The 18,230-nt window shown below is 39.4% G+C and overlaps 1 protein-coding gene across 4 annotated transcripts in view; it reads left to right on the plus strand.

Annotated features, from left to right (window-relative positions):
* The window catches only part of GTF2I (general transcription factor IIi), a 65,501-nt gene that overhangs the window by 8,237 nt on the left and 39,034 nt on the right, over window positions 1-18,230 (plus strand). For 2 of the 4 annotated variants that reach the window (XM_056506638.1, XM_056506639.1), the window contains exons 4-12: window positions 6,383-6,517; window positions 6,875-7,058; window positions 7,240-7,268; window positions 8,269-8,317; window positions 9,018-9,061; window positions 10,271-10,348; window positions 11,576-11,635; window positions 13,102-13,167; window positions 13,852-13,962. In XM_056506638.1, the coding sequence (XP_056362613.1) occupies window positions 6,383-6,517; window positions 6,875-7,058; window positions 7,240-7,268; window positions 8,269-8,317; window positions 9,018-9,061; window positions 10,271-10,348; window positions 11,576-11,635; window positions 13,102-13,167; window positions 13,852-13,962 (756 nt within the window). Of the gene's footprint in view, window positions 1-5,530; window positions 5,583-6,382; window positions 6,518-6,874; window positions 7,059-7,239; window positions 7,269-8,268; window positions 8,318-9,017; window positions 9,062-10,270; window positions 10,349-11,575; window positions 11,636-13,101; window positions 13,168-13,851; window positions 13,963-18,230 lie in introns of those variants that run through there. The other 2 variants (XM_056506642.1, XM_056506640.1) reach the window with 2 other exon arrangements.

The following is an 18,230-nucleotide window of genomic DNA, read 5'->3' on the forward strand; positions in this document are numbered from 1 at the left end:
TCAAGCTGTTTAGGAACATAAAAATGAGCAGTAACAGTAGTCTTGTTCGGATTGTTATTTCTACAATGGCTGGAAATGATTATTTTTTCTTACCTAATGTGACAAATTACTACAATAAGAAGTACTAGACTGTCTGGTGTGTTTTAATTTTTCTTATTATACCCTCCTTCAAACCCTTTTTTCCACTCAGGAAGACTGAGGAGAGCACTGAACAAGTAGAGGAGTACTTCTGTCAGCTCAGGTGGTCCTGGTTCTTCAGGTCACTTTATGCCTTACTAAAGCAGATGCACAGTTTTGACAAGATAGTGTTTTTTTCATGTAGCTTTTTTATAGCACTTTTATTTAGTAGACAGAAGTATGTATCTGTACCATAATGACTTAAAATTATATCTGCATTACTTTGTTACTGCTTTAAGTACATCTAGGATGTGGTTTTGTTTATTTCATTTTTACAGTAAAACAGTACTTTTGTGGAACTTTTGTGTTCATAAAACTTGATTCATTGATTCATTCATACAGGGCAGTATTTTTAGGGATAGGTTTCAAAGGTTCAGTGACTATTTAGGGGAGCATTGATGCACTTACTTAGGAAAGTATTGGTGGTGGGCATTGCCTTATAAATAACAAAATGTACATTTATTTGCCTAGAGAAAGAGAGCTGATGCAGGTCAAGAGTAGAGTATGATGGAAGAATTAGTCTGAGGAGGAGATAAAAAAGCTATCAACTTGTTGTTGTTGTTGTCAGGTTAAATACTATTTGGAAAGCAGCTCCCAAAAATGATTTCACTGCTATATAAAATTCTCTTGGAGGCTCTATCTCATGGTCAGTTGTTTATAGTAGGGCTCTGAATATTTTTAGTCACTCCTACTGGCATGGACAGTGACTTTCCATGCACATATTTACTCCAATGAAAGTCATCATGATGTTGGGTTGTAACAGATCACTGATACCAAAATGTAAAATTGCAACCTGATTGAGGAATCAAGTATAACATGAATCAGTCACTCTTCCTCTTCCTTTCGTTTTTTACAGGGACAATATTTTGATACTGTTATTTATGAAAACAACACTGCTATCTGAGTACTGGGGAGGGAGATCAGTTTTTCACCCAATTTCTTTTTTTGTTTTGTCTTTGTTGCTTAAATGACTTCCTGACATCCTAGGTACTATGTTTTATTGCCAGTACAGTGGTATCATGGGCCCTGATATACCAGGGACTGTGTACTGGACACATCTATTAGTAGGGAATCTGAAATTATGGGGATTTTCTCTTTGATCTCCTGGCTAGATCTCTAATTCAAATTCTGTACTGTGGGAAGCACTAGCTTCTCATCCATGCTTGTATTTGGGTTTCTGAGATGTGATGACCTGACTAAACAGGTGAAAAAGGGGTTATCAGGGCTGGTGACAGAAAGGCACGAGGTTTCCTGCTGTGTGATGTTAGCTAGTGTTACCCAAACGTTTTGCTTTGGCAGTGGGACTGTCCAGCTGCTGGCAAGGAGCAGGATCTCAAAGAGCCTGCATAGGATGAGCAGGAGTTTTTAAAGGTCGTGTCTGGGAGTTGAGTTTAGTTTTATTTAGTGCAAAATAAGGCTACAAATCAATAAGCAAACAGTTAATGTTTGTTATTTATGGATCTTTCTTTGGATGTCTTGGTTGTTTCTTCACTTAGGTGTCCTTGCATCTGTAGATATGGCTTGATGTTCTTAGCCCGGATCCCACCAAGGTCCTCCACCTGTTGAAACACAAGCATAGCCTTTTCCCCAGGTGGTTAGTGGGAAAAATTCTATAATTTGGCTTGTTTCTAGGTCTTTGACTAACACTGGAGGTCATTTAACTGTGCTTGTGTTGTATTGTTGTATTGGAACTGATTATTGATGGATTAGCCTTCATGAAAAAATTGTTCAAAAATTAAGTACATAGAGAGCCTTTGCAAGCCTTTTATCTGTTGCTAGGCTCTCTACTTAAATTTGCCAAAAGGTGTAAGGTGCATGACATCACTCTGCCAAATCTGTGGGCTACAGAGCCCTCTGGGATTTACTCCTGTCCTAATAAATGGCAGAGAGCGCTTCTGGCAGTTGTGGCAATGATTGCTTGGGTTTGGTCCCTAGTAATATTAAACATTTGATTAAGAGCAGCAGCATTTTGATGGAAAAAAGGATGACTTGGGTGTGCTTGCTCAGCGATGTTTGGAAGGGTTGTTTGCACAGCCATCGCAAGTGAATTTGCTCGTGCGTTTCCTGCAGCTGAGAGTCCTGGTAATGAAGTGTGTGAATGTATTTGCATAACAAAAGAAGGATACTGTCTCTGGGAAAGAATTGAAATTAAATTTTTAAGCAAAGGCTATAACTGATCATTAGAAACTGTCTTAAAAAATGGATTTTCGGCCCTTTTCATGATTCCTGAAACTTAAGCAGAACTGATTAAATTCAAAGGATCTGCAAACTTAGAAAATGCTCTGACATCTGCTTCCAATTCAACTATTTGTGGCAATCCCTCCAATCTCTATATTTGACCTCCAGTCCTGTGTTACTGGATCTTGCCACACTATTGCTGATTTGTGCGTCTGTCCTGATCGCCTCTGATCTCAGTGTCACTGGAGCAGGTGTAAGAGTCCAGTCAGGAGGCCATTTGGACTGCGAGATGACCATCACGTCTGCACCTGTATATGAGTCCTGAAAGAGTAACCTTTTTGGTGTTGTTTGAGTTAATTGTGGATGCTTGTGACTGGTTATCTTTGTCCACATTACTGAGGACTTTGGCATGCTTTCCTCGTTGCTGTCTGGGAGGAGAATTGCCTGTGTGATTGACAGTCCTTGGGGGATGAAGCATGGTGGGTCAGTACACACTGTTAAAACTGTGATCTCCTGCTCGCATGTTACAGACAGCACGGATGGCAATACAAACAATCCCTTATTCCTCGATCTGCATTTCCCCAGTATCAGCAGTTCCTGGGGCCGATCTTCAGGCCCAGGCTGTGCACTGAAAATGGTGTGTGTGGAGTAATAGTCATTATTACTGACTTGGCAGTTGCCAAGTCCAACCTGGCACATGGGGACAGGGTTGCTGGAAGCCCTGTGAGGAGATGTAGTTTTGGGCCACTTGTCCTTCAGAGATGGTGGACATAGTTGATTGGAACATCTGTGTCCTTGCATGGGGCTGACCTGCACCCCGCTGAAGTTTCCTCGGTTGCCTGCTGTGGTTTTCCTAGGTCTAGGGTGAAATAGTTGGTGTGTTGGAAATCTCTTTTGCACCCACAGGTTCTAGGAGCAGGTTTCTCTCCTCACTGGGGGCAGTCCTTTGCAAAATGTCCATTTTGGCTGCATCCATAGCAAGTTCTGGGGCCCTGTTGTTGATGGCCCTGCAGGATGGCCCACATTGTGGCTAATGCCTGTGAGACCCCTTGTCCTATCGCCTGCACCTTACAGGCGTGTTCAATCTGTTCAATCTGAGGCGATTGCAGGCCTCCATCATCTGTGTTAACATAGGCTCTGGCTGTGATGGAAGAGCATACAACACCTTTTTACATTCTGGGTTTGCATTCCATACTGCCAGTCTTTTTAATAACTCATCTTTGGTTCACTCTTGTGTCATTTGTCTGTCTAGGGCCTGTTTGAGACAATAGATAAACTGCATACAGGACTCGTTGGGCCCTTGTCTTATGTCAGTGAAGTCCAAAGCCAGTGTACTGCCCTCAGGCACTAGCTGTGTTTTTGATGTCATCTAATACCTACTTGGGGATGTTTGTGGTCTGGTCATTGGGCTGACTTTGTGTCCCTTCAGCTACAAGGTGATCGACTGTTAATGTTGCCCTTGTATTATCGCCTGCATATTCCATCAGTAATTGATTTAACAGTCTCTTCCACCCCACTGCCCATAGGGAGTGTTGGGTAGGGGACAACAGCATTGTCATCACATGCTTCAGGTCATGGGGAGTCAGTACCTGTGCGGTGAAGGCATCGACTGTCATTGCAAAATGAGGGTTGTTGGCAGTTGTGTAGTTATAATCCTGCTGAATCCAGAACAGGAGCGAAACTCATTCTGCAGGATGTTCACAAGTGTGCAGAATGCTCTTCTTTTACCATATAACCATTCCTCCCCCTTCATGAGCCATTTACCCTGTAAATACAGCCCCCTCATCCCTCTTCTGCACCAGATCTTGTTGCATATGTCCTAGGCATCCCCTCCCAAATGTAGCTGAATCCTGCTTCGGGCTCCAGTAGTTGTGGCAAGGCTTTGGATGGCCTGTGAAGGTGTGTAACCTCCCAGGGTTCGTGTGTCCATCGGTAGTGCCAGGAGGAGTGAATGTCTGCTAGGTTTGATCAGTTGTACAGGGCTGTTACAAATCATGATGTGTTTGAAACTTAATCTTATTTCTTGAACTTAATCTGAGTCTTGATTAAAATCAGCCAGTGATTGTGGGAAGGGTTTGGGAGGCAGACATATAATGTGATCTTAGGAAAATGCATAAAAATCGTGTAATAAAGAACCCCCTAAGGGTTTGTCTTCTAGTTAAGAAAGAAAATTTACCTTTTCTGTCTGCTTTTCATTTTCATATGAAGTGGGCAGTGTTGTCATCTTAATTTTAGTTTGTTTTTTATTTTTAGAAAATGTGAGTACATATTCTGAAGCTGCTGGCAGTAAAGGCATTTTCAGTGAATCAGTTTCTTACATGAGAAAAACACCCACTTGAAAATCTACATTGGATGTAGCTGTAAATGGAAAGAGATGTTTTATCCCAAGTCCACAGGCAAATTTTAAAAGCTGTCATTGATTAAGCACCTGTGGTCTAGGTATATAACAGTATTCTAGTTTAGCATTATTTTTTTGTGTTGTAATAGGTCATACTGCAGAAAAAGCGAAAGTTTCAGGCCTGAAGAGCTGGCAAGCTTATAATGTCACTTGGAGGTGGGTTCCCAGGGCATGAAGCAGACGTATGATCTGCAGAGGAAGGATGAGATTCTCTTTTAAATGAAGATACGAGTTTTTAAGATGATAAATGTGGCTTTACTAAAAGCATTGCTGCTTCAGCTCATTACAACGGCCCATTTGTAATCAATTGTTCAAACTTATGGGGAGGCAGCTGAGCAGTGGAGTTCTGTGGAGATGATGGATGGGTCAGACATCCTGGTTCATGTGGGGTAAAAACCATGTGAAATTCCAACAGAGATCTGAGGGAGGTCGGAAAGGAATGTTGTGTTTTGTCTTTAGTTAGCCATGTGAAACAGCACCTTCAAAGATTGTAGTTAAGCATGTTGATAAGGACCACGAACAACGTGGTTATTGTTTGGCAGTAGAAAGTTCTGTTCAAAGCTGTGAGGCAGTGTAAACTGAGCTTTGTCATCAGTAAATCGACTTCAGCATTGGCATTCCCTGAAGTCTGTCTTGTCCATTGGTGACACAAACTGACGTTTGTTTTCTTGTGTCAGTGTAGAATTCTGATGCCAGCATTCCTGGTGATGCACATCGCAGTGTTTCAGGCTTACTGCTGTGCTGGCTTGTGGGGAAGTCATGACACAGCTTCAGCACTGATCATGCTCTTGCACAAAGGAACACAGATCTCCCTTGCCTTTCCTTCCAGGTAGGCAGGCATATCTCTGTTGTTTGCCTCTGGTTTTGCTGGGTGATTCTCAGTAAATCTTAGCAAGAATTGAATTATGAGAAAGGAAGGCTGCCACCTGAAACCATCGCTTCTGTTTGCTTTTTAATACTGGAAGTGTTCTTACTTCCTCACTCCTTTTGCTCAGAGACTAGAACAAGATGTAGGACTGAAATCTGTTTTGTGTGATGATGGCTTGTTTGTAGCTCCTCTTATTCAACAGTGAGAGGTGTGTACTTAAAATGTCCTTTGAAAGAGATGAGCTGTCATGGCAAAAGTCAGAGCCCTTCTGTAAAAATCTTCTGTGAAGCACATACAGAATAAATAAACCAGGATGGAATATAATTGCTGCATAAGATGTCATGCATAGCACTAGAGAGCTGTGGGACCCTTCACACTTGCATTTTACCTTTTTCTTGGTGACTTAGTCCTTCTTTTCTTGGCAGTTTACCATTTTATTTTTGCTGTCTTATCCTCTTGTGAGATTAGTAGTGTTTTCTACATCTTCATGCCAAAAAGAGCCTCTTTGGATGTATCTCTTGATTTGTCATTCGTATTCTTCAGGGGATGATATTTGCAAAGATTGTAGGGAGGATGTAAAAATTCTGGTGTAAATTTAAATTTGTTCATTGCTTATGTATATAGATAAGAGCTAATACAAGTAAATTCTTACAATTTCCTGGCAGGATTCCTTCTTGAGAATCTAGTATAAAGTGGAGGGACTAGGCACTTATATTAATTTACTATTTTATGTTTGTCTTATTTTTATAAATAACTGCCAGGTGTTACAGAAGAGGGCAGGATTGCAAAACTGCAGAAAAAGAGGACTACACCACCTGTGAACAGACAGACAGTGGATGCTGTGGACCTGGAGGCTCTTAGAAAGTCTGTGGACGACTTTTTCTGCTTTTGCTATGGTGGGTGCTTTAAATTCTTCTGAAGAGCTGTTCTAGATTTTAAATTTTTTTTCTGTTTGAGAGGAAAAAACTGCATGATCTTAGCCTTTCAACTACACTGCTATTTTTAGAAACTTTTAGAAGCCATTTCCAAAAAATACACATAGTGTTTCTTCTTGATGTGTTTTGTGGAATGTGATTTGAGATTACTGCACAGTGCATATTAGTGTCAGCAGTATTTGGTTTTCTGAGAAGGTTTGCATCCACACTTTGCTTTTGCTCCAGTCCTATCCAAAGTTACAAAGTTTTACGAGGGACTCATCCTTTTGCTAACTTCAGCATTCTCAACAACAAAACAACCTTCTCTTGTTTTTCTAGGTAAAGCTTTAGGAAAGTCAGCGATGGTTCCTGTGCCATACGAAGAGATTCAGAGGAACCAGTCTGTTGTGATAGTGCAGGGCCTGCCCAAAGGACTCACACTTCAACATCCATCAAATTATGATGTTTCCACCCTGAAATGGATTTTGGAAAACAAATCAGAGATCTCATTTAGTATAAACAGGTTATTTGCTCTCTTTCTTGTTCAATTTGGTTTTATATTTAAGTAAAATTAATTTAAATTTTTAATTAAATATGTTGCAGACTGTTTCTCTTAAACAGGAATATTCTCTGTACTGTACACTACCAAGTAATTAACAATGTCTTTGCTAAAACTGACTTTTTCTTCCCATATTTCCACACAGACCTTTCCTTGAACCAGTGAAACACATAGGTAAGTAAATGCTTATTCGGACTAAACAGAGGAAGGTTGGAATTTCAGTTTAGATAGCAATATATGTAGAACATTTGGTCATGTCAATAAAGTGGCAAACTGCAGACATTTCTAGACTATGAGTTGCCTTACTTGTGGTGCTATAACCTTTCCTTTATGGTTTGCCAGGAGCAACTCATTAGAGATGAAATTCATTCTGTTGCAGTCTTTGTCTTGATAAAGTTCATTATATTTAATTCTTTGTCCTTATACTGGACTTAAATTGAATGTGAATTCTATAGTATCGAAGGAGAAGTAGAGTTATGAAGAACTCCTTTCAGTTTTTCAAAGATGCCAAGACTTTCTAGTACTTATGTTCCACTGCCCAGTTGATTTTGGCACTTATATTTCATTTTTAAAAGTAATTTAATCTTCTGAAGTGGCTAGTTGTAGTTTCTAGGAAAACCTCTATATATTAAAAATTCTAAGCTGGAGTGAGTTTTGTAATACTCTGCAGAGATTCACTTCTAGCTTAAGAGAAATCCCTTCTCCTGTTCCTTTTCTGGCATCATGTTGCTTTACTTGCTAAATGTAGAAGTGTGAGGATTTGTTTTATGAAAATGATGAAGCAATCTCTGTAGGAATGTAGTCAAAAAGGAAAAGTTTAATTTCTTAGGTGAAAGAGCCAGAAGTTGATGCTTGATTAGTAAAATTAGAGATATGTTGCCCATACTCAGGTTAAGGACTAGAGATGAATTATTACAGAGATTCTGGTAATAATATAAATCTATTTAAAATAAGGTAGGTTTTCAGTGTGCTGAGTGACATTCTAAAAATGGGAGCCCTTTGTGTCTAGGTATGGTTTAATGGGCTCCTTCATTATTTGTGAATAAGGAAAATATGCACATATGCTTGTAAAATGTGAACAGGCTTTTGCTTTGTGAAATCAGTGTTACATTTTCAACTTGTGTTTAAAGTGAATGGAGTACAGGAAATTCAAATACTGTCTTTTAACTTTCAGGGGCTGATATGCCAGATCCTTCACATCCAGTTATACTTCCATGTGGAAGGTGAATTTAAAATAATTTCGATTTTTTGGTTTTTTTTTTTTCTTAAGCAACCATCTATTTTCATGTTATCTTTATCTTAATGTTCTTTTTCTGCCCATCTGACCTCTGAATAACTTTTGCTTGCTTGGCTTTATAAAATGCATGAAGCTCAATCTTCTCTTTCTTTTGACCATTATTTGTGAGGAAACTTACAAGTTAAACAAGCGACAAAGATTCTCCTCAGTTTAATTAGCACAATGGGTGTTCTTAATTCACAGTCAGGAATAAGTTTGCCATGATTTATGGTACAGCAGTGAGGGAGAACAGATGCAATGTTGCTTCCTTCCTCCTCCTCAATTTGGAAAAAGTGATTTTTTAAAATTAGTAAATGAAGATACTGTATCTGTAGTACATCAAAAATTGGTTGATGTGAAAAACAGGGATAATTTTTCTGTGCTTCTGTGTTTGCCTCTCCTTAAATGCCAAACATGATCTGAATATTGTGTATGCCTCAAAAAAATGTAGGAATAGGATATTGCTGGCAAGTCACTTGTGAAAAATCAGATAAGCCAATATACAGGTTTTAAAATTTTCTGTTTTTGTTAGAAACAATTCTGAGAGATTGATTTTACTTAACAAGCTATAAAGCTTGAAGAACTTCCCAGAAATCAAAGGTTTGTTTTTAATAATGTCATTCTGTTTGATTTGTTTATTTTTATAGTAGTCCACCTGTTCAAGTGAAAACAGAACCAAACAAGGATTTAGGTATGTTCAAAATTTTTCCTTAATTTGAAGAAAAAAAAAAAAAAAAAAAAAAAAGCCAGATTCTGTTCAGAGGACTGAACTGAAGCAACAATAGCTAAAAAAAAAAAAAAAAAAAAAAAGAGAAAAGTAGCAAAAAGACATGCTTGGTGAGATGGAAAAGCTTTTCTTTACTTGAAACTGTCCATTTTTCAGTTGGAGTTTTTTATCAAATATTGAACCCTAATGAAATGCTTCCATTTCAAGAGGGAGGAAATTTGTAATACATTCTAGACTAAATTTATTTAGTGAAGAAGAAATTTTTTTTTTGTTGGGTTCTTTTTGTTCTCATTCAAGATGTCTTTGTCCCTAATGGGAAGCAAAATCTTTGTTTATTTGTTAATATTCCTAAAATATTGAAAATGAAAAAATGTCCATTTTATAGCTAAAATAGAAATAAAAATTTCATAAATAACAGGATATCTTATTTGTTACTTAAAAATTGCCAAATGATTGCTAAGTTACTCTGCAGGTAGCAGATGATTCCCCAAGGCACTGTCATCTGTGGCAGAGAAATGCTTAAGTGTGTGCTGTGAAATAAAAGCATGGTAATCCCATTAAACCCAGTGAGGCTGCAGGTGTGCTGGGAGATAAACTGGTGACTCCCTTTTGCTGGGTTGGGCTGCACTGCTCACTTTCCTAGATCTCACAGAATTAAGATTTTATCTGCAGTCCAGCTTTTTGCTCTTGATAGTTGTGCTTCACAACTTTAAATTTGCGGTTTAGGTACCCTCCATGTTAATATTTGGCTTGACATACACAAAGGATTAATGTGAACTTTTTGCCAAGTCAGTCCCAGACTCTTCCCAGTGCTGCTTTCTAGGCATTTTAAGTCATTCTCACAGAAGAGTGAGCAGGAGCTTTTCCAGGGTTTTCAGCACAACAAGTGATTTTTTTTTTTTTTTTTTTCCCCTTTGGCAGCATTTAAAAAATATCATTCAGATCTGAGACAGCATCTGCAGGAAAGCCTAGTTTGTAGGGAGATTATTTAATCATGGATCCTTTCTGGGGGTGACCAAACATAAGAAACATAAGAAACCAGCAGGTCACTTTGTTACCTTTTTTTTTAAATAGACACCAGCCAGGATCTTGGTGGTGCTTTTTTTGTTTATTTTGTTTTAGGAATCTGCTTATTACTAGTTTCCATATTTGATTCCTTTTTTGCTTCTACAGAAATTCCTTCCAAAATGTCAACAATAGCAATGAAGCAGGAAACTGATGATCCTAACTACTATCAATTTTGTACTTCAGGTAATGATACTAATTTTCATATGTGTTTATTTCATGGAAGGATTGGTTGCCTAAGTGTTGATCTCTCCATAGCTCTCTTTTTACTAATTTTTGGTCATTAAACATGCAGTTACTTAGCTCTGTTAGGATGCAGCATTTCCATGCTGCCTATCATTTAAGTTATTATGAAGAATACCAAAAGACCTAAAGAACAGCTTCATCCCAAACCCATGTGTGTGTTTGGTCTGAAGAAGTTCCAGGAGTCTTTTGAACTGCTTGATGTATTTTTCTGAGGGTACAGTGTGCAGACTCTATAACTCCAGTGACTTTGTTAAACAGGAAATAAACCATTATAGTAATGCTTTCTAGAGCACTGCTTGCATCTTTTCTTTAGTTTAAAGTTTCAGTAACTTTTGCACGCAGTACATCATGTAATCAGTGCTGAGCATATCTCTAAACAGCTAGAATTTCTGGTCTGCTATATGAGCTACTGTAGATGGCTTTTGCAGATGAACACAGAAATTGTTTGATTTTCACAGAACAAATCAGTCAGTGCAGTTACTCTTGTTTGTCACACATAGGCAAGTTTTCCATACCTGTGTTATTTCTGTGCTGTAGTTTGTGCTGTAAGCAGCTCACCCTTCTAGCATAGCTGCAGGAGAGCCAGAGCAGTGAGCAGTAGGATTTTAGGAGTGTTAATTTGTTAAATGTAGTATCTGCTGCTTCCTGCACCAGTCTTTTTTAACCAGTCTGCCTATAGTCTTCAAAAGAACTGTTGTAATGAACAGTAAAACACTCTTTACTTTAATCCTTATGAGTTTATGTATTTAATGTAGGTAGGAATTTTGAAATCAAAGAATGCTCCTTAGGAATATAAACTTTATTGAAAAGAAAAAAATATTCAGGTGGTAATTAAAATGTCATTGAAGAAAGGCAGAAGCATCAACATTTCTTTTTAAAAAATTAGTTTATTAGTTGAAAGCTTGCTGTTCAGCATGAGTCTCTTGACTGTTCAGTAGTTCAAGAAATGTACAATGCTACCATTAACCACATTTTTATTTTATTGAACCAAATAAATAAGGATTTATAAATATTTGATATTTAGTGCAATTAAAATTCAGCATTAAAGAAAGTCTAAAGTGAGCACATAAAATATGAAATGAAAAGTTACTTGGCAAATTCCTCTATGGTCTGTAAACACATATTTGTTGTGAGACTCCCTTAAAAACTGTTCTTTCTCTTCTCAAGCAGTCCCTTCCAAAACATCAGAGATAGAAGAAGAAATTGCTCCTGGAAAAAGTTACACAGGTAGATCTTTTGCTTGTATTTTTACTCACATGTGTTAAAGGAATCGAATGTGTGAGTTTTGTTTTTCACACCTTTACTACATGATTTGCCATAAAATTGAGGGTATTGGAACTTAAACATGAACAGAAATGAAAAATACGGTTGTTTTAATTTCCAGCTGCCCACATAGAGAGATATGTAGATGAGATCTCTAAATTCGGGGCATCAGGTTGATCACTCTAAAGGACTAGTTGTTTGTGTGATTTGGTATATTTCTCAAGAAATTCAATCTGTTTCATAATGGCTCATAAAGTTTAATAAAACTCTGGTTTATAAATTGTAAGTGCAACTTAACTATTTCTTTTAATTAGTGTGAGGTGAATGAGCACATAAAGAAAAAAATTAATGGGAAGTCTGTTTTAGTGGAAACAGTTCCTTACTGAAACTCCGTAATAGCTAAAATGACTTTACAAAAAAAATTGTGCAGTTTTTTACAATTATTTTCATTAAAAATACTAGATTGCTTATTTGAAAAGACTAGAAAATATTAACTGGCATTTAACACCATGAATTTCATCATAAGATTTAAATGTTCCGTTTACCATGAATTTCTTAAGAGGTGAAAAAAGCCTTCTGAGTTCATGTGAACAAAATAACTGTGGAATTTCTCCCGTGGAAATCCTTACTTTAAATAGCAAGGATTAAAAATAGTTTAAAATTTCTTATGTATTTTTACTGTGGTATCTTTTTACTTTATATTTGTAAAGGAAACCATCAGCAATGTATAATACTGAAGCACAGAGAGATCTGAAAGAAGATACATTTCAAAATGCAGAAGTGCAGCTTTACTCTACCATAATAATTAAAGTAGATTTGTTCATGCTCTGCTACTACATTTTGATAGAGTTTCTGATACAATTAGCTACACTTTCTCTAACTGTGCTGCAGTTAAGGATCAATTGCTCTTTCTCACAGCCAGTGTTGATCATCTAATATTGCTTGTCTTGTTGGTGCACAGTGCCCCAACAAAAGCATTGTGATCATGGATTTCCCAGCCATGTTTCAGTGTTGGCCTTGCAGCCTGTTATGGAAATCCTCATAGTGCAGTAACCATGAGTCTGTCAAGTTGGTTAAAAGAATACATAGAATGTGTGGGGGGACACAGCCTTTGCTTATATTTTCAGTAATCCTAGGTAACAGAGGGGAAAATATTTGTGATTGTATTAACTCTATAATGCCAAGAGCATGGAATTGCCTTCTGTCATAGCACCAGCTCTGCATTGCTGCAGGTGCAGTTCAGGCAGTGTAACCCTCACGTCCTTGCCTTTGTGTGGAATTGCTCAAAGGCTCATGGGAACATATCTTTGCTTCTATTGCATGCTGTGAGTGCAAGGAGCTTCTTTGACAATGTTGGTATGAATGTAAAAGCAGGGAGATGAAAATCTTTTCTGTGTCCATCACTCAGCAGTCCTGTTTTTCTCTTTCAGATCCGTCCCAGCAGCATGGCATGTCAGAATTCAGAATGGATACTGAGCCAGAAAACACTACTGATGGTCAGTCCTTGTGACCATTGATTTCAGTTGATTGGGCATTTTTATATCCAAAATGTGTTTTCCATTTCCTACATTACTTGGCACTGAATGAAGAGAATTGTGTACCAGTGTTCAGTGTAGTTTGGTTGTGTAATGCTTGATAAACAAACCTGGTTGGGGGAAGTATTAGAAAATTAGACTATACTGAAGCATATTGGACTTAGTGGGCTGATTTTGAAATGATGCCAGAGAACAAATTGTGTCTATTGCATATTTTTCATGCGTTGGTAATGAAAAATAGCCATTGAATGGACCAGATGTTCTAACATTGATTCATTCTGGAGAGCACATTGCTGTATATACTCACTGTAGTTACATGTGTAACTATATGTGTAACTACCCATGTTTCAGAAGACAGTGTTGTTTTCCTTAGGAGGTACAGAAGCAGGTTGTGGGTTTTTTTACACTCTTGTGCTTTGCACAGGCCTGTTTGAAGGAACAAGTTGTTCCTTCTCAAGTAAGAGCAGGAGCTTTCTAAAGTTACTCAGACAAGTAATTCGTTGCAAGATTCGATGCCCTGATAAGCATAGTACCTAATTTCTGTTAGAGGTTTGTAATTTAAAGCATTTCCAGTGCTGCAAATGAGCTCCCTGGACATAATACCTGTGGGTTTTTTTTTTTCTTGTTTTGTTTTGTTCCTTGTAGATGATCTAGATGATGATGACTATCTACCCCCTGAAAAGAGACAGAAAATCTCTGAGTTGGAAAATCAGGCTTCCAATATTGTTAGAAGAACAGCAGAAGAGTTCAGTTTTGGTAAGATGAATATTAACAATTATTTTATCTTCCAGTATTGTTTTATGAAAAAGTTTTGCGGTAGTTTTGTGCTTCAAGGTCATTCAGTACGCTCACAAAAGAACTTGTCACATCAACTGATCACTTAGAACCTTTTTTACTGAATTAAAGAGGCTGAAAAATAGAAAATATGCAGCATTTTTGGAAGTTTATTTAGGAGCCATGGGCTCTGTGTAGGTGCATTGCAGCAGTACAATCATCATCAAAGGTTACCTCTGTTATTTTTTGTTATTTGTCGTGACAGTGTAAATAGACACACAGGAAGCTGGGATCCTCTGGTTGTGTTCTTTCATGGTCCATTATGTTTTGAGCTCTCTACAGAAACTCATCCATGCACTTCTGTTTACTCTGGTTACAGAAGCTATGCCTGGGATTATTTTGTGATCCTGTTCGTCTTCTTAGTTCTGTGGTGTGGTTTGGTTTGATTTGTGAACAAATTAATCTGTCTGCTTTTATTAGATTCTGTGCAGTCAGGAATATCTTAAAACATCACTTAAACTTAACAGAACTGTACCTTAACTTCACTTAAACTGTATAGAATTGAAACGTGTCAGAATCAAAAATTGACATCACTTAAATTTAAGAAGAGTCAGAGTTGAGAGTGTTCCTTTAAAAGTTCCAGATACAACCAATTTTAACTCATTTTGGCTCCATCAAATTACAGCAGCGTATATCTTGGCAAATTGCACTTCAAACCTGCTGAGTTCGTTGGTGGTAAGTCAGCTTTTCAAGATAGCCTGTACAATAGATTTGAGCTTGGATTATTACAGTAATGAGATGTAAATGTTTAAGGCTAAACTATCAAGAACCTAGTTATATAATACTGCCATTAGTTTTCACAAGTAACTTGGTTAGGTCAGTGGATGTGTAAGACTGACACTTGTATATAAACAGCTACAAAGTCATGAATGAAGTGAGATACTGTGTACTGAACTTGTGGTCTATCAACGTACTGAAACTGTTTTGATGTCAAGTCCAATTTCAATTTATACATGGCAAGGAAGAATAACTACACTTGAATCACTAAATAGCTGTACCTCTCCGAAATGCTGTCACATCTTTCTTCAAGGCAAGAGATTCACAATAAAATTACCTTAAAAAGCTGTGGGATAATGTCACTGTAGAGGCAGGTGCAACCTACAGATAAACACACTGCATTTCAGAAGGCTTATATCCCTTTTTTACAACAAATGGCTTTCTTTTATACCCTCTACAAAGTTTACACTTTGTTCATTCACAGAATTCACAGAATGACTTGGTTGGAAAAGACCTTTTAAGATGATTGAGTCCAACCCATACCCTAACATCTCAACTAGACCATGGCACCAATTGCCACATTCAGTCTTTTTTTAAACTCATCAGGGATGATGACTCCACCACCTCCCAAGGAGACCGTTCCAGTACTTTACCACTCTTTCTATGAAAAGCTTTTTCCTAATATCCAACCTGGCACAGCTTGAAACTGTGTCCTCTGGTTCTGTTAGTGCTGCTTGGGGAAAGAGATCAACCCCCACCTGACCACAACCACCTTTCAGAGAGTTGTAGAGAGTGATAAGGTCACCCCTGAGTCTCCTTTCTCCAGGCTCCACAACCCCAGCTCCCTCAGCCATTCCTCACTGGGTTTGTGTTCCAGCCCCTCTCCAGCCTCGTTGCCTCCTCTGGACGTGCTCGAGCGTCTCAAGGTCCTTCCTGAGCTGAGGGGCCAGAACTGGGCCCAGCACTCAAGGTGTGGCCTCACCAGAGCTGAGTGCAGGGGAAGAATGACCTCCCTGCTCCTGCTGGCCACTATTCCTGGCCTTCCTGGCCACCAGGGCACACTGCTGGCTCATGCTCAGTCAGTGCTGAGCAGTACCCCCAGGTCCCTTTCAGCCTGGCACTCTGTCCCAGCCTGCAGCACTGCAGGGGTTGGTGTGGCCAAAGTGCAGGACTCGGCACTTGGACTTGTTAAACTTCATCCTGTTGTTCTCTGCCCATCCATCCAGCCTGTCCAGGTCTCTCTGCAGAGCTCTCCAACCTTCTGATAGATCAACACATGTTCCCAGCTTAGTGTTGTCTGCAAATTTCCTAATGAAAGACACAATACCCTCATCTATGTCATCAGTGAAAATATTGACCAGGCCTGGCCCCAGCACAGACCCTTGGGGGACACCACCTTTATTGCAACCACCAGCTGTCTTTTATACCCTCTACAAAGTTTACACTTTGATCATTGGTTACAGTAAATCAACATGATGTTCATTGGTGTAAAGCCCATCTATGCCTCTGTTTTTCCCAAGACTTTTCTAAAAATACTTTTCCCAGTGCAGGTTTTCTTCTGCTTACCTCCTTCTTATCTTCTTAGTCTCCAAGCCAATGACCTTGATAGAATAGCTTTCAGAAATAACCCTTATTCATTAACCCTCTCTGGTCCACAGACCAGCTGTGAGTCTCTCCACAGGATAAAAAGCAAACAGCAAAGCTAACATAGTCCTGTCTGCTGTTACAGGGGAAAGGTGTGGTCTAATTGTATGCAATTCCCAAATAGCTGCTGCAGATGAAGTTCAAGGTTTACCTTCAAGTGAGCAAAAGATTGTATGATTTATGACCCAGCTAATTGCTCCCAGTAATTGTTGTGAAGCATACAATGTGCTGACACTGGGGTTAATTGCTGTTCCATTACTATCCACCCAAAAGATTCCTACTGAATGATCTCCCAAATTGTCTAAGGGGGCACTGTGTCTTAAAATATGAACCTCGCTGTCCACAAACTCAAACATTAGCCACATAGTGATAAATGGTACTTTTGGGGTACCAACTTGTAAGTATTCTACCAGGTATAGAAGTTTCGAATTTTCATGGTAACAGCTAACATCATTATCTGAGCAAAAAATCAGTATTAATTCAGTGCAATCAGACTTACAAATTAAAATTCCTGAAAAGGGAGTATACATCCCACATGGCAAGTTTTACTGATGATGCTATGTATCAGCATTTATGTTAAGGAATTTTGACATCCCTATGCTACCAGTATGCAGGAAGACACTACATTCACACAGACAGCTTTAAGTCTCTCCAGTAAACACTCCTGTCAAAATCAATAGCTCACTGAAAAGACAAGGTTAGTTCGAACAGAGTTCCAGTAATGATGTCACAAATATTACATTCTGGGATTTGAGTATGCAGCATTATCTGTTGATTGAACAACAAGCTCTCCCATACCAATTTCTGCAGTTTTCTGATAATAGAGCAGCCTAAGTTCTCCACGTTTTGAAGTGTCTTCTTGGCATTCTGCTAACGGTGTCATTTATAACTGTCATTTATAGTTCTGGGGTTGGACAGGTAGGCTGAGCTAGGATGGATAGCAAAGGCCAAACATCTCTCAGAGTTGGCTGGTATGCCTCATACCATGATTTGTGATTCCAGGCTGTCAAGGGCCAACTGCCTCTGGGTGAACGGGGGCTCTGGAGGCCAGAGCACTGAGGGAGGAGTGGCAGCAAAGGAGCTGCCATTGTAGGGCTGGGCACTGGGGGTTCCACAGCAGGAGGGGCACTCTGGAGAGCAGCTGCTGGGGGGAGGCACTGTGCAGGGAGGCCTCACCAGGGGAAGTGTGCTGAGGGGACTGACGAGGGCCCAGCAGAGGCTGAGAGGATGGGGGGGGGCAGGCCCCAACAAGGGCTGAGCAGAGGCCTTGGGGGCCCTGTGAGGGCCAGGGGCACAGGAGTGGTGGAGCTGGCATTGGGGGGCAGCCAGCCAAGGAGCCACTGCAGAGGAGTTGGCAGCTGAGAGGCCGTTGTGTGGGAGGCACCGTGCAGAGTAGCCTGTAGAGCAGCCATGGTGGGGGTGGGCACCCTTCTCCAGGGGAGCTTCTTACTCCGTGGGGAGTGTCTTACTCTGGGGGGGCTTTGTTAGTGCCTGTAACATCGCGTGCTAAATTGAGAATTAATCCATTCTCTGGATCCATTCCATTGATCTATTCCCTGGATCCGTGTCCAGATTCATTATCACTATCTTTTTTAGTACTCCCTTCTGCAATTGCATGCAGGAGTTTTTCACATGAAGGCCTCTCTCATTTAGGAAAGAGTTGCAAGGTTCTTTAACCTGTAAGAAAAGTGGCTCCAGTGTGGACAATGTGCTGCTGTATTTTTAAGCTGCACCTGCGCTGCTGGGACATTTCCCCAGTCCCTGAATACTCACAGTCTGTGGTTCTTCATCCATCGAACACTGCTGACCTAACCTTAAAGGCCTTTTGC

This window comes from Oenanthe melanoleuca, chromosome 19 (genome assembly GCF_029582105.1).
Source record: "Oenanthe melanoleuca isolate GR-GAL-2019-014 chromosome 19, OMel1.0, whole genome shotgun sequence".
Classification (NCBI taxonomy): Eukaryota; Metazoa; Chordata; class Aves; order Passeriformes; family Muscicapidae; genus Oenanthe; species Oenanthe melanoleuca.